Source organism: Clinocottus analis, unplaced genomic scaffold (assembly GCF_023055335.1).
Source record: "Clinocottus analis isolate CAN_PGR_092001 unplaced genomic scaffold, fCliAna1.0.p SCAF_9, whole genome shotgun sequence".
Taxonomy (NCBI): Eukaryota; Metazoa; Chordata; class Actinopteri; order Perciformes; family Cottidae; genus Clinocottus; species Clinocottus analis.
The window spans coordinates 18,516,899-18,541,180 of NW_027176251.1; the positions used below are offsets into that span (position 1 = coordinate 18,516,899).

The window sequence follows — 24,282 nt, forward strand, 5'->3', positions numbered from 1 at the left end:
CATTCAACAAACAGTGTTGAGTTTTATTTTAAAACTTAATTGAGCTTCTTTGTCGGTAAAGGCTTTTTTCCCCCTTTAACTAGGACAAACTGTAGACTTATTATATTGTGTTTCTTATATTACTTAGATTCTGTTCGTCCACTGTTTACTTTTCTTGTACTTTCAGTTTTGTACCCACAACGGAACATTTTAATTTCCACTTCTAATACTTTCTGATATATTACTTGTTTTGTAGTGTTACTCACCTGTATATACAGTATATGGATACATGATGTATTAACACAATGCGGTATATAGTATTTTTTTCTTCTCAAAGCACGCACAGAGCTAAATCTACTTCAAGCATGCACAAATAAACATCTTAAAAAAAGTCAAAATTAAAGAAAAGCAACAGCTGTGACGATGAGGCTCCTGCCAGTGCTTGACTGACTCATTAGTTGATCCCTTGTCAGCTTATCTGCTCAATCCTGTCACTCTGCAGAAACATTGAGACATTGTAGAGATGATGAACTCTTCCAGAATCAAGTTACTGTAGTTTCTACCTATTGTGCAATAATCATTTACACTGAAGGACATCTTTTTGGATTTTCTTTTTAATTAACTCACCTGATGATGACAACTGAAATGAAAGAGGGTACACTGAATGAGAAATGATTTCAACTTTAAACCAGAAATGTGGTCTAGAGTTTCCCTTATTGAAATCACTAGAACTGTGGAATCACAGTTCTGCAGTAAATTTGACAAAAGCTGAATGAAAACAACTAGAACCACAAGATTGAATTGGTTTGTTGTTTTGACGCTGTCAGCATGGCCTTGCTGCCATGGGCTCTCCAGGCCGCGTTTCAGTGATGTGTTGTTGCTTAGCTAAAAAAAATCTGGAATTATGACACATTATTGAAATGTTGTTCCCAAGCCTGAGATTATTTTACAATACAAATCAGGAAACAGCTGTGGTTTCATTGAAAGCTATTCCTTTATCATTGGCACTTTCACATATATGTAAGAAAAAAACAATGTCCCTGTCATTTCCAATAAATAAATCTGACCAACAAACACTGTCTAAACTCTATGTGCAACTAGGACACATTAAGTCCTTTCACGTTTTCACTTTAAATATAACAGAACTTGTACATTACATTATAAAAATATGAATTAAAGGGGAAGGAATGATTAAACCTTTCCTTGAGAGGAGAGTGACAGGTTTGTAGAAGAAGAAACTATTGCACTTTCATCCCATTCTATGGAGACATTAATGAGCTTTACAATCAGCAGTATACATTTCCTTTCACTCAAAACACACAGACAGTACATCTGCTTCCAGAGCCCATTCTCCTGCATGTCACTGCATGTCATCCCACATAAAAACTTTAGGTGAAGTAATGTCAGAAGATCCCTTAATGCAATCAAATTGTATGTGTAATCACAAGCAAATTATGTTTATGACCAAAGAGAACCCCTGCGTTAGAGTGGACTGGCTAATCAGACCTATTGATAGCCTTGCTCACCTTTTCCAAACACACGCTTTGCCTGCAATTGGTCCAAAATGTCATCCGATTAGGTCCCTTTTTGTTTTGTTTTCTAATCTTTAACTGACCCATGACATTATCATGTTGATTTAAGTGTCAAACCGTTGCACCTTACATGGTAGAGGGTCCTTGATGACTCACGTGGTGAGACCTCCTAAAGCTTTGAGAAGACGTAAACTCCTCGAAGTGAATTTGACTGTTTGTGTCCACATAACCACGGGTACAAGTGATGTGAATTTTTTCACCTGCCCAGGTTTGGAGAATCTGAGAGTTGGAGAATCTGTGCGATTTCATCAGTCACGAGTGCAACTGTAAAAACGATGGCATATGCAGGACCCTGTGCATGTCTGTGAGAAATGTCCATGTCGGCCCTGTCCAAAACCTAGCAAGCAGAGACTAACAAGACACACATATGATAGTCAACTTCAGGCCAGACTTTACTAGAGGAGTGAGACACCATTTCCACCTGGTACAAGAGCTAAAGATCTGTATCCAGATACCTTATCTGGATCAGGAAATCCACATGTAAATCCCTTTCTGAAGGTGGTCTGGCTGGCATTTTTTTATCAGATCGTAGCAGTGTTCAAAAAGGCCTGTATAGTTTGAAAGATCCTCCAACTTGGATGGCTATCAATGACACTATTACTTAATAGCACTGTGGTTAGACAGCAGTGTCAAAGCAAAGCTGGAACATAAAGTCAGCTGGCTCACCTAGGTTGTGTATTGAGATCTGACTACAATGCAGGCAGAATTGAGAGAACCAGAATGGGTATTCATTCCAGGTGCAAAGGCCTCATAATCAGATATCATTATCCAGGTGCAGATTGAAAGTTAATATCAGGTCAACATAGAAATAATGGCACATTAATTTTTCATGATTTAGCTCAGTCTGCTGGATAAGACCAGCCTGACAAGGTGGAAATGGAGTTGATCCAAATCTTGTGCAAACAATGTGGAAGGCTACAATGAGTTCAACATCATGTATTTGAACTTTTTGTTGCCGTCGTCCTTTTTTCATAATTTAATTTACTCTGACTTCTTTATCCACATGACTACCATGGAGTGGAAGAAAAATTCCAGTTTATGACAGCTTGTGTCCTTTTTTGGCTTTTGACTATCCCCTCGCCATGTTAATTGTAGAGATTATATGTCACATGACATCACTGAAATAGGTCTAATGGGTCAAGAAACACGTGTGGTCCGATATTCTCACAGGTTGGATACGAACACTTTAATTAACTAATCTATACCATTTCATATGAAGTTTGAACTTTTAAGTCTAAACTTTATATCCCAGGAAAACTGTCCAACACGATAGGAAGTGGAGTTAAAACTTAAAACTGGTAATTAATTAATCGTTTAGTTTGCCTTCTTGTCTCTTTCAATAAGTTTAACTAACCCGTTGGTGTCAGGTTCTCTGACTGCTGGTGTTTCTCGACCCGTGAGACCCATTTTTGGGTGTCTGCATAGCTCAGCTATCAACTGTATTATAACAGATAGAAATGACAAGTTGAAATAAACAGGAATGGTCCTTTCACAGCATTGCGAAATGGATTTGGAGAATTTTCCCTGCCTGTAAAAGCCATGAAATGGTTTTAACTACATGAAAACATGGTGATCACAGCTGTCATAGGCACTTCCATCAATCCAGAATGTGTGTGAAAAATATTTCTTCCATGTGTGCTACTTTCTGGACAGTCACCTGTCCCTCCCCTAAAACACAAAAGTACACACACATGTTCTCCTTCATGTTCAACACTCCGAGGCACAGAACCACCCAGAAGCCAGTGTTGCAGTAGCAGAGAGGAGAGCACAGTACTGACATATCTGATCAGGGAGAGATAATACTTTGACTGTGGAAAAATACACTATGCGCACACACTATTATAAACAACCACACATCGGCAGCAACAGGTGGCATATCAGTCTGTATCGTCACACTCTGGCCTCTCATTTGTCGACTTCCACAGCCTCTTCCTCATCAAAGACAGGAAATTTGAGCTCAGATGAGTTTGTTAAGTTTCCATACATACATGGAAGTACTCTGTAAATGGTCAGCGGTCCAAAATTTAGGCCGGGCATCCAAAAGCCACGGAGTGTGAATGTGCTGAGGAAATGGCATCAAAACTGGCGTGTTTGCTAAAAGGCTGTGTGTGTCTGTGATCAATGTTCTGTTTTTATCCGAGACATGTTCATGGAAAGAGATAAAGACCATCATTGTATTCAAATTAAATGATGTTTGAATTAGTCACCCTCATGCTGAAAGGTTGAATTCAAAACAACATTTTCATTCCAATAACTCCAAAACTACAATCTGTTGCGTAAGCAAGATGACATGTGTTTACACTTGAATTGAATACAGTGAGTTTTGATAACTGAGTGGTTAAGGTGCGTACCACAGAACCAAAATGCCACGGGTCTGATCGGTAGCTACTGAAACTGATCCATCTTTTATGATTGACCTGCAGCCGATGCCACTGGTGTGTCAGAGCCAATCTCACTCATAGACACCGTCAGTGTGGTAGAGAAAGCTGTTTCATATCACTTTTGTTGTGTCACAGAAGACTCCATATACTCACTAATGGAATTCCATTCACCTCCCTTACATGAGGATGGGGGCAAAATCCTGGATCTCTTTCAAAGAATTTCCTAACATTTCTTTTAAATTTCTATTTCTTGTAGTTTTAATTTCATATAGTGTGTGTGTGTGTGTGTGTGTGTGTGTGTGTGTGTCAAGTTGCCTGGTGTTCCTGTCCGTTTCTAATCTTTTTTTAAAATTCATTCATTTATCCAATATTCATGTTTTGAGTTCTGTGATTCATCTTGAACATGGAATTCACATTTAAATACAATCTCTACTGGCACATATATCTTTCCACAGACAGTGTATGTGTGTTTGGTAATGAGTGGTGTGTTGTCACAGGTGTGTATAAAGTGTGTCAGTGGTGTTTTAATTTGACTTGTAAACATTCAGTTAAGTTCAGATATTAGGACCCAGGTATTAGCAATTTTAGGCAAATTACTTTTCATTTAAAAAAACTCTCTCTGGCAATCATCACAAAGGTGATCGCTAGGGAGTGTGTGTGTGTGTGTGTGTGTGTGTGTGTGTGTATGTGTGTGTGTGGGGGCAGTCCTTAACTGTCCACAACCTGGTGTGGCAGAGTGACAGAGGAGCCATTGATAAATGAGCCTTGTTTGTCTCTCCCCTTCAGAAAATAAGTGAGCAGTTCCCCTTTCCCCTTCACAAAGATGGGGCCTCTCCTCACAAAGCGGAAGCCGTACTCCTTCAGGATGTTGTAGCAGTCCTCCACCACCTGGGGGCAACACACACACAAACAATTGTATTTGTGTTTGCAGAACAAAACAAACTAAATCAGCACAGAGGAGCACATGAACATGGGATTCTGACTACCTCTGTTAAAACATCCTCAAGGACAGATGCAGCATTGGACTATAACAATGTTTGATATGAAATGAAGCATGGCGACGAGTCTTAGTTACTGTTCATAAACTCTGTCCATGCAGATCAAAGAAAGGTCTTCTTAAAAAAAAGATATACATTCACAGTGTGTGTGAAATTTGCTCTCAAAGCAGCAGTAGTTCCTGCAGACTTGTCTACATGTCGACTTGTTTTGAGGTAAATAACCACTATAATTGTCTAAGCTGCACCACTCACTGATATAGTGTGCTTGCAGGCAGAAGAACTTTGCAAAAAGATGACGGACACATGCCTCTTTATTAACGAGTTGTTCTGATGAATGCGTTAACAAACAATGACCTTTGATTTTATCACCTCGGAGGCACAGAGCAATGTGCTTGTGTTAACTAAGGTTAATCATTTATTCATCCTGTTACCAGGGCAACGACTAGGGGAACGACGACGACAACAAAATACGCGCCGCCAGACGTCGCCTGTCATTACCTCTTACCCAGATACAACAGATATGTTTTTCTGATTGGCTATTTGTGTAGCCCATTTCTAAGAGACGTGCTCAATTCCTCCGTGGTGAGGGCAGCGCGACCAGGTCATGTTTGCGCGCTGCTGCAAATTAAATAGCCTAGAGTTTTTTTTCAGCGTGAGAAATACGATGTGTGGCGGGAGGGTGTGACTTAAGACCGAAATGCGTGACTGTCACGCTTAATGTATGACACTTAAGAGCCCTGTGTTACTCTGTATGTCTTTGTAACTAACCACATGCCTGTACAGTATTTCCCCTTGAAGGGTCCTTGTGACCAGCTTGTGGTCAGCTGGCCACTTGACTTTATCATTTCTGTGTGTGTGTGTGTGTTTTTGTGTGTGTGTGTGTGTGTGTGTGTGTGTGTGTGTGTGTGTGTGTGTGTGTGTGTCGGGGGGGTATGACACTGTATGTCAACCTCAGCACAGGCTGTAAAGAGATTGGGTATCCTTCACATGTCGAGAAAGGGAAGCACTGTGTGTAATGTACCCTTAGGTATGGGATGTACAAAGCCAGACCTGTTTACCATCTTGCATAAGCAGTCCTGGGACCAATCAGCTGACAATACACACTTCCCTCTTGACTTCTGTGTGAGGATATCACTCCTAGATATATTTTATATACACTGAAAGCATTTCTGGGACTGTTTTAGCTCCTGTCACATATGACTGTGGCTGCAAGTCCTTCAGATCTATGGCAACAGCAGTCATGGCTTGAAGAAATACTTAAACATTTTTATTTGTGCAGTATTACACATTTATATTGCTATGAATGATTAAAAAAGAAGAACAAGTTGAATTTGGTCATTTCTTTTACAAAGAAATAGAACACTGTGGAATCTATATATGCAACTTGTTTCTGTTATACATATACTAGTTTAAACATGTCTTTTTCATATGGTTTTATTGTTTATGGACAATATCGGCAGGGCTCTGTGGTCTGGCGTAAAGACAGCCATGTTCTATATTCAACGTTTGTACGCTGCTGTTCTGTCATGTCATGTCAAGGCTTTTTTTTCATTTGTCATCGTCATGTTAACAGTACACGACAGATTAACTGTCATGTACTGTTAACATGACGATGTTGGGCTCAGCCGAGATTTTTGATTTCACAAATTTAATTTTTTTAAAAACATAGTTTATATGTTGTGTTCATATTGCCATACCGTTGCAGGATTTATGAAAATGTGGTTACTTGAATTTCCACTTTATTTTGTTTTGCAGATTTTGGAGAAATATCCAAACTTAAACATCTGTAGTAGCACTGGAATGTGTGCTTGAGTAGAATGTAGTGAGGTAAACACCTCCGCTAGTCATTATATGTAAAGATGCACAGACACAAAGAAACCGTCTCTTGAAAAACACTTTAACCAGGTTAACTGAATCTGGATTCAGACATGCTTCTGTACCAAAGCTTTAAAACTATTCGAAACAGTACTCATTTTGAAAGTTGTATAAACACTGTTTAGTAATCCAGAAACCTGCAGTAAAGCTCAGTGTTGTACCTGGATGTTTCCCATGACCCCTGTAGACTCCATGCGACTCGCCACGTTCACAGTGTTGCCCCAGATATCGTAGTGGGGCTTTCGAGCACCAATCACTCCTGCTAACACTCCCCCTTTATTCAGACCTGGAGGAGAGAGATGACACGAGGGACATGTAAGATTCAGACAATGATTACAAATACTATACCTGCAAGAATGCTTAACGCATCCAGCATTCACACCAATAATGCTCAAACATTAACTCAACCAGCGAAAGATCAAGGCCTTTATATGAAGCAGGTTAGTAAATGTTCTTTGTTTGTCCATCATATTACCATATTATTGCCTTAATACATTCGGTGTGTATATATATATATATATATATATATATATATATATATATATATATATATATATATATATATATATATATATATATATATATATAGTCGTTTTTCACAGCACTAATTCCATCCTCATAATAATATAGACCTGCCAGTTTATAGACCTACCGGGTCTTATTCAGAAATCTGTAGTACATTAATAACACGTATAACGCACAGAAAAAACACGTAGTGTGAAGGGGGCAACACGTACCGATGCGTAGCATGAAGTTGTTGAATGACTGGTAGTTGATGTTCATGAGTGTGACCTTCATGGCCAGAGCAAAGTCTGCCAGGTCTGCCAGGTGCTGCCAGCGCTCTCTGTCAGACTGCTCCTCCTTCTGTCAAACAAAGCCCTCCGTTATCATGATTGGAAAAAACAATAAGCATTTTAGCAGAACTGAGATGATCATTTGTAAAGCCAAAGAAAGACCAAGTCTCCATATAGTATGATGTTCATATTATTCAGAATAATCACCACATTGTATTCTCAACAGCATAGTGATGCAATTATGGATTTCTACTTTTAGAGTGAATTTTCACTGTTGCTGTGTCAGAGACACACTGAAGTGCGGAGAAGTCATGTGACCCGTCTGACCTTCATGCAGGTGTAGCCATTGCTGACATCTGAGGTGACACCGGATGCTGCCATGTAGGTGCTGCCGATGGTCTTGATTTTTGTGATGCAGCGGAACTGAGTTTCATCCAGCAGCTGACATGGAAACAGATAAAAGGGGAGGTTTATATGAACTGAGGATAAAAGTACAGGGACTGACTCGCTGATTACTTCGAAAACAGCGACTGTACTTTCGGTCAAGAGGAAATCCTAATGCTCAGCAGACAGGCAGCATAATTAATGGAATTTGACGGTGCTAAAGCTAGCAAAAAGTTACAACTTGTATTCATGAATGCCTATTAAATTCACTGTTGCATGTCTCATGCTGGGTGTCATTACAGTATCATGCTGTGTGTCTCCAAACACTAACACTAGGAAAACACACAGAAGCAGAATGAGGCAAGCAGCTTACACTGTCAAAATCAGAGATGATCTCATTGAGGAACCGTAAGCACTCGATTCCTCCATTATTGATGCTCTCCTCTGTGTAGAAGTCAGAGAAGTTGGGAATTGAGGCAAACATGACTCCAATCTCATCGTAGGACTGGCTGTACAACTCCTGTAGGTCACATTAACAATGTGGAGAGGAAGACATCAGGAGGTTTGTGGAATAAATTAACGAAACTATGAGAAGAATACGACAGGTGAACATGCAGGATTTCCTAATAAAAGACAGAGAAGAGATATCCTGACTTTTTAAAAGTGTAATACATTAAATAACATGCCACAGGCCACACACTGAAATAAGGTTCAACATGGTGTGGATTTTACCTCATCTCTTTTCTTGGAGCCCAGGAAGTGTCGAGCCACATGTTCAGGCAGCATGTTGGTCACCAGTGCTTCATTCCAGCGTCTCATCTCATACACTTTCTCCTTCTGCTCATGGACCTCAATCTTCCACAGGAACAAGGTGCGGGCAAGCTTCTCTACCTTCAAGCAGCAACAGGGACTGTCAGCATTTGACCAGTATATGGATTTGGTGATCAATACACTTACAAGACAACGTTAATTCCTAAAAGTACAAAAAAAAAGATTTCAAAAGAGCATGTTTTAACTAAATTTGATTTGCTAATTTACCGAAGAAAATGACAGATACAAACAAACCTAACAAATTGCAAACACACAAACACACATAATCACAAGCACTGAGTAAAGTCAACAAGCCGATTAGGGGAATATTACCATCGTTACTGATACAGCAATAAAACACTCAAGAGTAAAAAGACAATACTTTATAAATACATTTGTTCAACCAGCATGAATATGTATGGTTCAATTGGTCCAAAAATGCAGCAGCTAAGATTATCAATGGTTCAAGAAAAAAGGATCATATCAATTTTATTGTTTTAATCTCACAGCTGTTGCAGCACATCTGTCAAGTTGAACAAATAGGTGGTTGGTTACCTGCCCCTCTCTCTGTTGCAACAATGCACAAAGAGTGAAATGAGGAGCTTGTTTTCTCCTCTTTTTATGGAATTTTGGTTATGGATACCTTGTTAGTGTTCAGTAAAAAATACTTAATTTGGCACCTTGCTGGGTTACTTTAATATCCAAATATATGCTCTAATATACAGTTTAGGGCTGTGAGATTTCTGGCTTGTCTTTACACTATTTTATTTTTACACAAAAATATTGTGCATTTATTTGTCCTGCATCTAGACTTTCGCAAGAAAAATGTTGTAAATTGCTAATGATTAGATTTTTCTGTAACGTTAATTACTTTGCACAGTACATCAGATGTTCCTACATATTTATCCAAATTAAGTTTTTTAAATTAGGGTTTATAACATTTCGAATTACATCAACATTTTCCTTCTTTATTTAAAAATTCAGATATCAGGGTAGAGGTCATCATCATCTAGGATTAATGACGTGTCTTTAACAGCATCACTACATTGCAAAATGTGCTATCTTTCTGTATGCTGTTGATGTACATTGAACAAAGAAGATGTTTACTTACATGTCGGGAGAAATAATAGAAGCTGACCATCATAATGAAGATCATAATCGTCATTGTGAACTTGGAGGGCACCAGATATGACCTGCGCAGAAGAACAACATATTGACAATTTCTGCTTTAATAACAGTGTTTAAAAACCCCAACCCTGCGATTACTGTATGTTAAGTTATTGAACAAAAGCACACACTATTGTAAGCCTAGTTCTATAAACAAAGGCGGAGCTCTCTAAGGGACTCAAGGGAATACTATCAAACCATTTTGCTACCTGAGAGTTGAGGTACAACGGAATTGAAATCACCCTCCCCTGAAAAGGAGTCTTACATGTCCAAGAGGTAGAGCCCATGACCGGGCGTCAACCACAAATTTGACCTCCATGTCCCGCTCATGGAGTGGAAGACAAAAATCGATTTGCATTACCCCTCAACTTGAAATCACTTGTTTGTTCGATCGCATAATCACTTAGCTGAGGTCAGTACAGGCTGCAAAATTGTCTTGAATGACAACATTTTCAGAAAGGATCTCGAGGCCTCGAGCACCTGAGGTGAATGTGCTACAAGAGGTATAAAGACAGCTGCTTTACACAGATGATACTGCATCCTTTATTGCCTCACCTGTAGTCCTGAAAGCGGGCCATGTCATAGCGGTCGAAGATGTCCCTCCAGCTGTAGATGTTAACAATGCCGGTGGCCACTGTGATGAGCAGCATCAGTGTGAGCTTGACCATGTGACTGACCTGAACCAGCATGGTGGTGGCCATCAGTGCCAGCACAGCAATGTAGCTGTAATATTTGGGGTTGTCCAGACAACCGTCAGGGCCAGACCAGGAGGAGGAAGAGGAAGACAAGGAGGACGGGGCCATTGTGGTGCTGCCTGAGTCTGGGATTTGAGGCAGACAACTCAGCTAGACAATGGAGAGACAGACAGTTAGGAGCTCAGTACTATTATTCAGTGATATTATAGTATATCACTATTATTTTTAAAATATGGATTTCCATCAAAATGTCTTTAATGTCTTCACATTAAAATAGCCCGTTTGTGCTTTTATTCTTTATGGTTTCACTTCGATATGTTAATACTTGCATAGATTTCCTGCACTTCCGCCCTCCTGGTCACACTCGGGCTGCTTCTATGTGCTCGTGGAACATTTCCTCTTCTCTGCTCTCTGAATTGTTTTCTGCAATAATTCTTTTAAAATAACCCAACCAATATAATGCCAGTTGTAATGTTGACCAATGAAATGATTCCTGCCTTTTTGCAGGTGCTTTCATAGCTCCTGATAGGCGGTTACACGTTAAACTGGCCCTGTACTTCCTTTGCTTTAGTGCCAACTTTTGGAATAAAACTTTTTCATTTACTATAATACAAACAAATCCTTGAAAAGATGAGAAATACAGTTTACAGAGCAAATCCGAATGCAATCAGGGTTTTGAGGGAAAGCATGACTAAATATAAGTGAAATTAATAAGTTATGCTCTCAAATTGAAAAAACAAGCTCTTTAATAAGGATAGGAAGAAAGCCCCATGAACACAGGTTTTGTTATTCGCGGCTATAAAAAACAGCAGGGATCTGCTCACCATGTCCACGATGTCGGCCATGGTGAGTATGAAGATGGCTGCCATAGCCCAGGTGTTACGAGCCCAGCGGGTGTGGTCGATCCAGGTGGAGAAAGACACCAGCTTCTGGGGAAATACCTGACATACACCAGATCCACTTATCAAACACAAACCCAAACAAATCTCCTATGAAATCTCATTAGGTTTATTTTCCAAGTCAACTTACCTGTTGTTGGCTAAGAAAGCAGAAACACTGGAGTTTTTAATTAATATTTAAAGCCTGTAAATAAGTTGAGCAGCATAATATTTGAAAATTGAAAAATATTATGCTTCATGGGCTACTACTCCAAATACTGAAGGTCCTGACTCAGAACTATTAGGTTGATCATATTCAAATGTTGATATGAATCAAAGTTTAACAGGGAAAATCATAAACTGGCATGAAGTGATTAGACGACAACTTCCCAAAAGAGGAGTCACTACTCTGATTGTCCCTGTTTAATCACTGGCTTTTGCATAGTGGTGTTACAGAGTGACACTCACAAACAATCTTAAGGTTGAATACAGACGCTAGCTGCAGAGAGAATATTAACTAACTTTTTTATTTTAGCCTCTATGTAATCAATTAATTAGCTACAGCTGAACAAACCTGCTTTGCTGATTTCTTTTTAACATTAACTTCAAAAAGTAGGCTAGAAATGAGATGCCTGCTACCTACATGTTTTCCATTGCTCTTTTCTTGTAAATAAAAGGTTTGGAGTAAGTGGGTTCACTCTAAAAAAAATTCTACTGTCTGAATCAAACTTAAACTGCATTATATCTTAAAATCCAATGAAGTGTAAACGATCAGCTGTCCGCTAACTTGTTGCTCTCAATATCAGCAGCTCTGTTCTACAATGTTGGGCTGAAAATAACATCCATGCAGACTCAATAGTAATAACATATAAAACTAATTTTCACTTTTCAAATTGCTTTACTTTTAAGAAAATATTGTATTACTATTCAATTCAATTCAGTTTATTTTATACAGCCCCAAATCCCTATCCCTGTCCCTCGGATCATGAAAATGAAAAATTATGGCGTGTTCTACCCATGTCTTGGTTTCATGTAATTTTAAAACATTTTCATACATTAAACTGCAATAACATCAAAAGCACTTATTGCTTTTGAATAAAGTTAATCAATTGCTGGTCTTTAAACATACATCTTTAAACTAAACAACAAACTGGACCAAAGAAGGAATGGTTGTCCCTAACAGGGACCTTTACTACTGAAGAGACTGTTTATGTTGGTCCCTGATAAAATACAAAAGTTTTTTCTGGTACCTGTTCAGAAAAAAAAAGAAAAACAGATTTATATACTATATATGTTAACTTGCTGTTGCTCTGAGAGTGCCTGGTATATTGTTCTAATAACATTACTTTAAAATAAAAGCGTAGTTTTTACTTCATCATTGAATTTGGAGTATAATGCAATTAGTCGCAAGTAATCGTGCGATCATTTTTTCAACTTTGCCCAGCCCTAATTAATGTTGGATAATGGAACTAGCTGAAATTTTGGTGCGCTGAATTGCATTGCACGTGTTCATTCAATGAATAACACAAACAAAGCATCAAGCATGATCAGGCAGCATCGACTATCGACGAATAAACTCACACGTAGCAGACACATTTCCATAAACACAAGTAGACCAATGAGATGAAGCAATAACCCATAAACAATGCAATAAACAAGCAATAAACCCATAAACAATGGCAAATTATTTTGACTTTGTGCATGGACCCATGACTCTAACAGGAATATGATCCAAAACTAAAAACGTCAAAATTTAGTGTAGAATTAGACATTATTCATTTAACATAAATTATATCGCTATTCCTGTTGCACGTCTAAGTAGCCTCCTGTGCCGAAAGGGAATGCAGCCTTGGTTAAGTATTATTCACTTTTTTTGTTATGACACCAGAGCCACTGTTAATGGACTGAGATGGAAAAGGGAATGTGGGCTTATGGGATTGTGATATTTGATGTGATATTGATAAGTTCTAAAGAGCCCAGAGCATTATTTCCTCAGTGATTGACTGTCTGTGTGCACGTTGCTGACTGACCTGAACTGACAGCAGCAATCAATACTGACCTGCCTGCTGGATATCAATATATCTAAATTTCCATGACAAGGCAGAATGAAAAGTACTGCTCCATGCACACCACATGTTTAATGGAAACTATAAAACTATTTTGGGCTGTCATCAAAGGGTAACACATTGACTCAAGTAGAGCTGCTAGTGGAACCATTTTTGCAATACTGTCTGTGTTTGTGTGTCCACAAAAGTCTTGCAATATCAAGATTTTGGGGAAAGGATTTTAAAGAATTAGTTTGACATTTTAGAAAATGTGCTAATTAGTTTTTTTTTAGGAATCAGATGTGGAGTTTGATAGGCACAGGCTTCCAAATATGGTGCATGATGACAGGTTTTGGAAACCGTACAACCTCAGTAGGACCACAATACTTCAGTAAACTGCACATAGTCACTGCACCCATTGTTGTCCCTCAAAATATAGTTCCGAAATGTAACTTCCCCTAAAACTACAAAACATATTTTCCCCATTTCTGTTTATGTATACCTACATGTGAAATCAGTGATTTCCCCCTGCTTCCTGTCCTGATACTGATCTCATCCTGACTTTAGCTTCATAATTAATATAAATTGACACTGATTTTCTTAATTAAAAGCATTTTTTTATTTCCTGAAACATTAATCTGTGTTAAACTATTTTCTAAAAAACATTACCAAAGGTACATTTGTAATTCGGAGCTCATAAATTGTCAGAGAGCTTGCTTGGCTTCACTGTGTTCGGGCATAAGAGAACAAACAAAGTGTCTCCAGTAGCAGAGGACAAGCCATGTTTCCTGGCCCCCAAATACACTGCTATACTCTGCTGGTTTGGGGCTTTGGTCCGACACACTTGGCTGCCACCATATAGTGGAGACAACGTTGAAACTGGTACGACCAGGCAGAGAAAACATGACAAAACACTCATAAAATGAAAATATGAAAATAGGTTCACTCACTCGAGGGAAGATGGCAGCGAGAGAACAAATTGTCAGGATAAGCAGCAGGATTTCTCCCACTGCAAAGGTGATGTAGTTTGCAATCAGCCTGTTCCATAACACATGAACACAGACAAACCTTGAAAAAGTATCACTGGTAGTAGTCGACAATACCAGATTAATTGTTCAAGTCATTAGCAGCTACATACAGATCAACAGAAAACAACAGTGCAGAGAGCGTGTGATAAGACCATTTGGATCCCAAGAGTGGAGGATTCCTCGCAGAAGAGAGTGCAAAATCATACGAATAGGATCATCAATTTAGGATCAAGATCGATTAATGTCTCAGACATAGTGGGACAAAAAATGTCCGTGGCCACATTGTGAAAAAAATAATAAGAGAAATAACTCTTGGCCGTGTAAACTGACCAGGGGTCGATGAGTGCCTCCATAGCTGCAGTGAAGAGCAGGACCACACAGGAGCAGCAGAAGGCCGCTCCACTCTGTTTCTCTTTCTCCACAGAGTAACGAGTCTCCAGGTCTGGATCCACGAACCTCAGGGAGAGTTTGTTGGTGTGTTTACCCTTCAGTCTGACAAGACAAGAAAATCTTAGCATGGACATCTATTTTTAAATATTTATATTTATGGGATTATATCAGTCTCAATTTGAATGAATGCAGAATGATTCACAAATGTCTTTGTAATCTATATATACAAATGATTCTGCATTTTTTTTATGCACACAAAAATTGTCTATAAATGTAAATACTGTATAATCCACACTTTAATAGGATTCACAAATATATATCTGACGCAGTCACACAAATTCCTTGTTTTAAAAAATAAAAATAAATACGGACATCAGAAATTGAAAAATAAACACTCTCTGACCATCATCCGGTGGATTGATCGTTTGGAATCTTCCCAAACTGTTCAGTAGCCAGTCTGCCCTGGGTTTCCTGACAATCTTTGTTCACTAAAACAGCCTGCGGACTGATTTCTATGTAATGGACGGTTTTGCCAATAAAATCCAAAGGATGTGACGTTTATGCACACTCCAGAGTGTCTTGCCTCACTATTAGCTCCACTATAGCTTCAACAGTGTGTAGTCAACATAACAAAGATACTGTCTTGAGTAGATATTTAGTAAAAATAATGCCTCTAAAAAATGTTTAAAATCGTGTGCAACTTCTACATTGCTTTGTAGGTATTAACATGTATTGTGAAAATGTGATTTTAGCATCAGGTATCAAAATGTATTAAGTATTTAAACTGGCGTTGTCTGGTGAGACTCTTAATCGGTCTAATCAGTTAACATACGGGGCATATCAGGGGGCTCAGGAGGTGGAGTGATGATTAATCCCTGGTCCTTCCTGTCCACATGCTCAAATGTCCGCGAGTTGAACAATAAAATCCAAATTGCTCCCCATGGTTGGGTTGGTACATTGCATGTGAGTGTTTTCATAGGTAGAAAAACTATGTACAAGTGCAGTTTGTTTACTTTGCCATCTTTTCCAATTAAATAAGAGTTTTGTATCATTAAGTAATTTTCCCGAATAAGTATGATTTTATTTTATTGGAATTGTATCTGCACTAGAATTAAACATTTTCAACAAAACCCAGCTCTACTTATTTGTGGTTTACAATAGCAAAAACAAATCATAACTAAAATGAAAAGCTGATCCAAAAGATGCCACACTAATGCAAAAACCACCGACATCACAAAGTAGTGCTTCATCATGGTTTGTCAACCAGTACAGGTGTTCACTTACGCTTGGACCGTCTCTCGTTCCAGCAGAGCCTCATTGAGCAGTTTGTTGAGCTCTTGTTCGTTCTCTTGAGCATCGATAACCCTTTCAGCCAGATCCCGCAGCCGAAGCCTTCTCCGAGGGTTAGGGAAAGATGGATTTACCACCTTAAGTCACAGGAAAAAAAAGCGGTGAATTGAGAACACTCAAATAATCCCTTTTTATATTTTACTACCGTAAAATGCAGGTTATAAGGTGCACCCTTTTACAAACCGCATTTACTAAATTTAAAGAAAAAGTTGTATTTAATCGTAAACACGCCGTTTAGTTAAGGGGCCACATGCTGCCCATTTTGATCTTAAGTGGGCTGGACCAGTAAAATAATAGCATAATAACGCATAATAACGACAATATTTTTCTATGTTTAAATCATTGGTGAAGGTTTTTGGACGATAAACCCTATTTTAAGGTCTTTAAACTAGACACATAAACTAATATTGCCAAAGTTGTCCACTAGGCTTTGAGACCCTAAGGCAGGGCACCCAGAACAATAATCTAGGTGATGCATATATTTAAAAATTAAGACTTTATTTGATGTAACCTAAAGTTACAAATGAGTGCAGCACAACTTTTGTTCTCTGCAGACCTTAAAAAGCAAACTTTTAAAATGCTTTGCATTAAAAAAAAACTTTTTAAGATTTTTAGTTTTTTCCTAAATTCTAAATTACAACAATGAATCATGTGAAAATAAAATTGTTTTTATTGATTATATTTTTTCGTCCACGTCAGTGTTTTCACTGCTGATGCAGACATCCGTATGTTTGACACCCCTGCTCTATATTTTTAGGGTGTCACCAGTGAGACTTGTGCAACAGAACGTTACTACTACTTGTAAGCTTACCCTCGTATCAAGGTCTTCTGGTTCCTCTGGTGTGGTGCAGGCTGTGTTCACACTGCCGTTACACTCTGTGGTGTTGATCAACAGCGGGGAGTTTCCGTTGGAAGAGGTAACAGACAGCTTCTAATGTAAAAACAAGCAAACAGGAAGTGCCCAGTGATTACTGGGAAAAGTTGAATGACTTTTCTTACTTCCTTTTTACACTTGCAACATATCCATGTATTTTGAACGGTGCACATACAGTATCTTTTATTTTGAAATCATTTTAACATTTAGCTTTTAGTAACAAGAGCTATTCAAATGTGATAGTAAATATAACAGTGTACCTTCGCTGTGTATCAGTTGGCTGAATATAAGAAGAAAAACAAAATCCATATATTTGCAGTGTGTGGCAGGTTTCACTCACTACACCATTGATTCCACTCTTGCCCACAGGTCCTTTAGGAACAACCACTAAAAAGGTCTCGATGCCTCTCTCCCTCAGGTAGTCACAGCGGTCACCTCCATTCCCAGGCTCTACATCAAACTCTCCATGAAGACATTCCATGGTGCTCTGTGAGATGTGGACACGACTGGTCCGCAAAATACAGAGGGGTCAAAGATTAGAAACACCAGGAGATCAGAGGTGGAGAGGTTAAGTTGTTTTGTAAAGACACATCACACAGAAGTGGACTATTTGATTGTTTGTGTTGAACTGTGCGGCATTCTTGCCATCCCCCTTTGACCTCTAAAATAAAACTTGAGCTGCCTACATCAAGAGAAAAAGCTTATCAAGGAGACAGCGATGTGCTATCTTCAGCAGACCTTTTGGAATGAACTGTGTGGGTGAGACTGAGTGCTGCAGCTACAGGTCAGTCACACAGAGCACACTCACAAAAGACACACAGGAACATCCTCTCAGAACCCCACGTTCTCAGGCTGTGAGCACATTAGGTAGAAAGTAGGCCATGTTTTCAGCATGATGTCCTGCCCCTGGGGCTTAAAGTGACAGAGCTGGTGTTTTAAAATGGGGCTGCATGATGTTCTTATCAATAGTCAGTGTATTACTACAGTCTGCAGTGGTCAGCACAACCCCAGTTTGGAGAAGTAGACAGGAGCATCAGCACAGCAGCAAAGCCATGAACTGTCGAGGATGTGGGCAGCAGCAAAACATATTTTAGCCAGCAAAAAGAAAGTCTCACCTAACTAGTCAAATTGACAGAAGAAGTTATTAAAGAAGTTTCACTTTCAGTTTTCCGTCGGAAAGGGCCGTTTAACAATTGGACAAAGTAATGAAAACATTCTAAATGTATCGTGCATAATAGATGGAAAATAGGAACTTAAAACTGAAATAATAAAAGAAAAGTGGTAAATAAATAAATAAAGTGAGCAAGACAGAATGGATTTAATATTGTGGACTGATGGACAAATGGACTGAAAGCAACAACAACATAATTTTACCACTTGAGCCGAGATGTAATTGTGACATGAATCTTATTCCACAAGTGGAAGTATCTTTGATTGAAGTAATATTTAATAACGCTTATAGATCAGGCTCAGGTTTGCCCTGGTCTAGCATAGATATGCTGCTTATAGGCCTAGACTGCTAGAGGACATCTTAGGATACACTCTCTTCTGCACTCTCTCCTTCTGGATGAATTTATGCACATTGCTGACTCTACTTCTTCCATTATGCTTTCTCGCCTTACAGGTTTCAACGGATCGTGGTTATATCTGGACCCTTGTCCTGCCTGAAACCCACTCCTATTATCATTATTATTATTATTATTATTATTATTATTATTAGTTGCATGGCTATTGTTACTGCTGATACCATTACTGCTTTTAATATCATTAGAATTATACTACATCCTGCTGTTAGTATTGGTAGTCGTAACTTCACCCACTATTCATTATATGAATCATTTCTGTCATATGCATTGAATGTTTTATAACTCTATTATGCTGGTCATTCTGTACACACAACATCTATTGCACTTCTGTATATCCGGGAAAAAGATCCTCCTCTTTGGCTCTCTCAAAGGTTTTTTCCTTTTTCTCCCCGTCATTTTTTTTGTGTTAAAATGTTTCCTGTTTCGATGTGAAGTCGTACGTGTACAAATTTGTGGCAAAACATGTAATTTGGGGCTCTACAAAATACATTTTATTTAATTGAACTTTATTTTAAAAACTTGAACAAAAGAGAGGAACTACATGAGGCGGTCTGTTCTTACCCTGGTATCCCTCCAGCCTCCATCTTGTTTGCCACAGTGACGTCTGTGGACCAGACGTCGTACTGCCAGCGTTTCTGACCCAGCACCCCTCCCAGGACTGTACCGCTGTGCACTCCAACCCGCATGTCGACGTCTGTCTGGGTTTTCTCTCGGACGTACCTGTGGTTGGTTTAAAAAGCACCACATTAAATAAAAAACAGCTGGAATTACAACTAGCTTCTGTTTTTAGTTAAAATCAACAACCCAGCTCTCTTTTCTGACTCAACCTATAGGGAACGCTGTCTCTGATAGATCTCATTTAGAGCAGCAAGGGACATCCAAAATGAAATAAATCCATTCATGGCAGCTCATCTGGAGTCTGAACCAAATGTTGCATCAGAATCAATTCAAGCTTAATGAACCCTCATTGTTCACTTCACTTCACACATGTGGTCCACAGAAAGTCTATCAGAGTGATCGATTCCACACTCTGGACCAAGTCACTAACCCACAGCATCACATCAAAATGAAGCTGACACTGAGTGAACTTTAGAACGGGCTAGCTCCTGCCCTCCTTGTCCCTGTACTCACGAGATGGCCTCCACCATGGCCAGACCCATCATGATAGAACATGCAGCATGGTCCTCCCTGTAGTCGGGTAGCCCACAAATACAGTAGTAGCAGTCTCCCAGGATCTTGATCCTCAGCTGGTGATATTTCTGATAGGGTATAAGAGGTTTAGAAAGAGTAAGTGTATTTTAATGTGGAAGCAGTGGTATTGGTGAGACATGAGGTAACATCCAGGAGGTCCAGTTACCACAGCAGCAAGCATGTTGTCTCTCATCACAAATATGTCAATATAAACAGTCGAAATACACAATGTATTTTACCAGGAATGTGTTGCTGGATGACCGTGATGTTTTGCCCTTTAAGTTGGCTCCTTTCAAATGAATGAGGGGCTGCAATTTTTCACAGTAAGTCTAAACTAAGGAATGCCTCGTCGTGAAACTAGGCTTTGCCATTCACAGTTAACGAATGACACATCACATTTACTTCATACACTTTTCTCTGGATTGAAGAAATAAAATATCACACATAAATGATGAAGCAACGGTTACATACAAGACATGAGGATAAATGTCTTAAACAGATGATAAATGTGGGAAACAGAGGACACTGTATTTGATTAGTCCTCTGACCTAAACTCAGGTACCCTCAGGTACCCTGAGTTTAGGTCAGCCTGAAGAACTCTACTTGTCTTTCAGTTAGCTGAGCTAATTCATGTTATATGTAATACAAAAAAATACAGATATTAGTTTGCATATTGATAATAATATCATGAATTTTCTTATATATAACTGTATAAGTACATAAGATATAAATGACTCCAGGATACACTTTATGCAACTGTGACGATGCCTCAAACTTTAAAATAATCCAAATCACTCACATGAGAGGTTAATAAAAACTCCAAATGTCTATAAAACAGTCAGAATGTTATGTAACGGTTTCAAACTCACTGCAGCCAGTTTGTCAAAGCGAGCAAAGAGCTCATTGAGCAGTTTGACCAGCTCCTGAGCGCTGCAGGATGATGACAGCTGTGTGAAGCCCACGATGTCTGCAAACAAAATACTGTCCAACAAGAACAGATACAAGATGACCCATTAGTATTGATATCATCTTGCTACAGTCACAGAAACATTACCATCCATGCACACATAAATTGCTGATTAGAATCTGTGTCTAATCTTTCAATTCAGAGCAGTGATCCCTGATGAAAACTGATGGCTGGCTGCTTTTCTATTTGGCTATTCTATTAATGGTCAGAGTGGAGAACCACACTGAAACGGAGGTGGGACAGGAGGCAGCATCTTTATCAGCAGCAGGTGGTGGAGATGACAAGAGCTATGAATCGGCTACAAAAGCCATGTCAGATATGGGTTTTAGTCTCTGTTGTTACTCATAATGTTGGTTCAGTCGGACAAATGCATTTGCACTGACCCACATTGAAATGGAATGGAAACCTCACCCACTCGTTGTTTCAGTAGGTGTGAATAGAACCAATAAAGCCATCACATTGTATGTTTTTTTTTCTCATATCAGTCAGTGTTGATAATAAATTAGCTCATATTGTCTGTGAAGTTTAAACGATTGCTTGAACTTAATTATTTAGAACTTTCAGAACCTGAAAATTACAAACAGAGAATGTATTTAAGCAAACTGGAATCGAGCAGCCAGGAGCATATCTTCATTCTGTGTGTATCATACCTCTCTGATGAGTAAAGCAAGTCTCACATCTCATTTCAGCACATTAGTCTAGTTACTGGTGTTTTAGACCAGTGGTTCTTAACTGGTGGGTCGCGGACCTGTTTTTAATGGGTCGCAGGCCTTTGCTTGGAAAAAGTTTAAAAATAAAAATTCTATTTTGTACGGACTTTCATGCAGCGCAGTGTTGTTTTTCGCAGGCGCTGGCCCAATTAAATTCTGTGCTTCACAGAACACGTTAAATTGACTCTAAAACCTAAAGTTCAGAAGTCTCTGACTGAGTTTTATACTACTCCGCGCGATCATGGTTTGGATGTTTCTCGCAGGTTTTCAAAGCTTTTGGGCGATTTTAGGACATTCTGCCTTGATTTTAATCTAGAACACCGGCACTCCGGCAGACTTGAAACGTACATTTAAGTTTAATTTTTGGTGTAACGTTATCACATAGCCTCTGACATGTGTCACGAGTAAGAGGCTCAGATGCACAGACGGATGTATCCGGTCATTTTCAAAATAAAATCTTTTTTTTTTTTTTCATTCTTTCTGTGCAGCTTGATACCAAGAGGACGTTGCGTCACTCGCTGACAGACGAAGACGTTTTTGCGAGTGATTCAACAGCATGGCACCAACATGTAAATCCTTTAAAGGAGTATATTGATATTGTTTTTTATTCCCACGTGACTATTATGCACCTGGGCTGCAGAGTTAGTTTAGGTTCTGTTACTTATCTTACTGTTTTCTTATGCACCTTCAACACCCCTACACAAACACACAATCACACACTCAGCATGCAACACTACTGTCTCCATACTATCTCAGCTTCAAAGTGCACCATCTTTTCATTAAATACATTGGAGACGTTGAGAATTATCCTCAATTTAGGTTGCGGCTTGTCATTAAGGGTGATGGTGGGTCCTGGAGCCAGACCAGTTGAGAACCACTGGTTCTGTAAGTGATGTTGATGCTTCAGGTAACAGACTTAACCTGTGTTAAGTATTTACTTTCTCTGTTTGTGTTGCTATGAAGACTGTTAAATTAGAATATAGCCTTGTCATTTGTCAATGATAGATTGATGAAGCCTCATATGGGCTTCAGCACAGAAGTTTGTCCCCTATCACTTATACTAAAAACTAATTAAGAAGAACTATCCATTATAAATAGGAGGAATGATCACAGCATGAAAACGCTGTGTCTGTCTTCATGTGGAAACCTGACAATTGTTTTTAGGCAGACTTTGACTGTTGTGAACTTGTATATGCACACTAACCTGCTATCTCGTTTATCCACAACAGCTTGTTCCTTTGTTATGTTTAAGCTTGTAGTGACTGTTGAGCTCTAGCTTTCTCAACCAACCCAAACCAGTTGTGTTTTCTAAGCCATTTAACTGAATTAATAAACTGAAATGTGGCTTCTGTTACCAGTACAATGTACTGTGAGTTCAGCTAACTCAAGCTGGAAGTGGTCTACTTGTTAAAGCCTGCTATACAATTGGGTTTGTCTGTGAGAAGCCTTCTGCTGCACACAGTCAGCAAAATCAACAAGACGACATTCATGTTCCATATGAATGTTCATTTAAAAGCAGACAGAGGAACCAAATTACCTGACGTTTTCGTGTCTGTACATGTACATAGTGTTGAACTGCTGCATCTCTTTCTGACTGGGCTCCTTCTTCATGTCCTGAAGCATCTCATCAGCTATGTGCTTTGGAAGGATGGAGAGCAGCAGGCGTTCCTGGAGAGAACAAAGATAGACACAGAGAACATCATACACAGCTCCTGAAAAAAAACAGGAAGCCTACCACTATCAAAAATTGTACATGTCCCCTTAGCTGAGAGTGAGATGTTCAGAAGATATGTGAAGAGGTTAAAGTGGTAACATTATATCAAGGTTATCCTTCAATCAGAGGATTGTCGGTTTGATCCGTGGCTGGTCCATGTTAATGTATTCTTGGGCAAATTGCTACCGCAATGTTTCAATGTTTGTGTTCTGTTGGGCAAAGTGGCATGGCAGCATCAGTGTGATGTAAATGGTAAATTAACATTACATGTTACATCACTCTAAGCACGCCGAACATTTTTGTGAGCACATGATCACTTTAATCCATGCACTTGTGCAATATTCACTTTAGTATATTTCAGTACTTTGTACAATTTTTTAATTTTTAATTTTTTAATCTATCTGTAAATACATTTTTTTTATTCCATCTGTATATTTTTTATTCCATCTGTATATTTTTATATATATGATTCTTCTGTATATTTGATTCCATCTGTAAATTTAATATTCTTCTTTTTCACTGCAAATTTTTTATTTATTTTTTATTTAAATCTTTAATGTTTATTACCGTTCTATAGTTTATTTATATTACGTGTTTCTTTTATCTTATTACTTGTGAGCAGTGATACTGTAATCCTGTAATTTCCCCAAAATAAATAAAGGATTATTTTATTTTATCTCTTATTTTATTTCCTTATTCACACATGCATACACTGATGGCAGGGGCTACCGTGCAAGATGCCACGTGCCCATCAGTACTATATCACCACTATATCACCATTAAAATCTTTAATTGTTGACAGGCCCTTTTCTGCCACTCTATGGACAACAACATCTAAATGATAAGGATTACAGAATAGAGTGTGTATCAAAGT

The 24,282-nt window shown here is 38.8% G+C and overlaps 1 protein-coding gene across 2 annotated transcripts in view; it reads right to left on the minus strand.

The window, feature by feature from the left end:
• Window positions 1-593: 593 nt before the first annotated feature.
• adcy3a (adenylate cyclase 3a) overlaps window positions 594-24,282 on the minus strand; it is a 34,097-nt gene continuing 10,408 nt past the window's right edge. Inside the window, exons 4-21 of one of the 2 annotated variants that reach the window (XM_068569375.1) lie at window positions 23,232-23,362; window positions 20,887-20,998; window positions 19,958-20,085; window positions 19,388-19,546; window positions 17,581-17,746; window positions 17,178-17,297; window positions 16,301-16,443; window positions 14,957-15,118; window positions 14,549-14,636; window positions 11,500-11,616; window positions 10,536-10,825; window positions 9,925-10,006; window positions 8,736-8,894; window positions 8,377-8,523; window positions 7,947-8,060; window positions 7,563-7,686; window positions 6,987-7,111; window positions 594-4,840 (exon numbers count right to left, since the gene is read on the minus strand). In XM_068569375.1, the coding sequence (XP_068425476.1) occupies window positions 4,661-4,840; window positions 6,987-7,111; window positions 7,563-7,686; window positions 7,947-8,060; window positions 8,377-8,523; window positions 8,736-8,894; window positions 9,925-10,006; window positions 10,536-10,825; window positions 11,500-11,616; window positions 14,549-14,636; window positions 14,957-15,118; window positions 16,301-16,443; window positions 17,178-17,297; window positions 17,581-17,746; window positions 19,388-19,546; window positions 19,958-20,085; window positions 20,887-20,998; window positions 23,232-23,362 (2,547 nt within the window). In that variant the 3' untranslated portion in view covers window positions 594-4,660. Of the gene's footprint in view, window positions 4,841-6,986; window positions 7,112-7,562; window positions 7,690-7,946; window positions 8,061-8,376; window positions 8,524-8,735; window positions 8,895-9,924; window positions 10,007-10,535; window positions 10,826-11,499; window positions 11,617-14,548; window positions 14,637-14,956; window positions 15,119-16,300; window positions 16,444-17,177; window positions 17,298-17,580; window positions 17,747-19,387; window positions 19,547-19,957; window positions 20,086-20,886; window positions 20,999-23,231; window positions 23,363-24,282 lie in introns of both variants that reach the window. The other variant, XM_068569374.1, reaches the window with a different exon arrangement.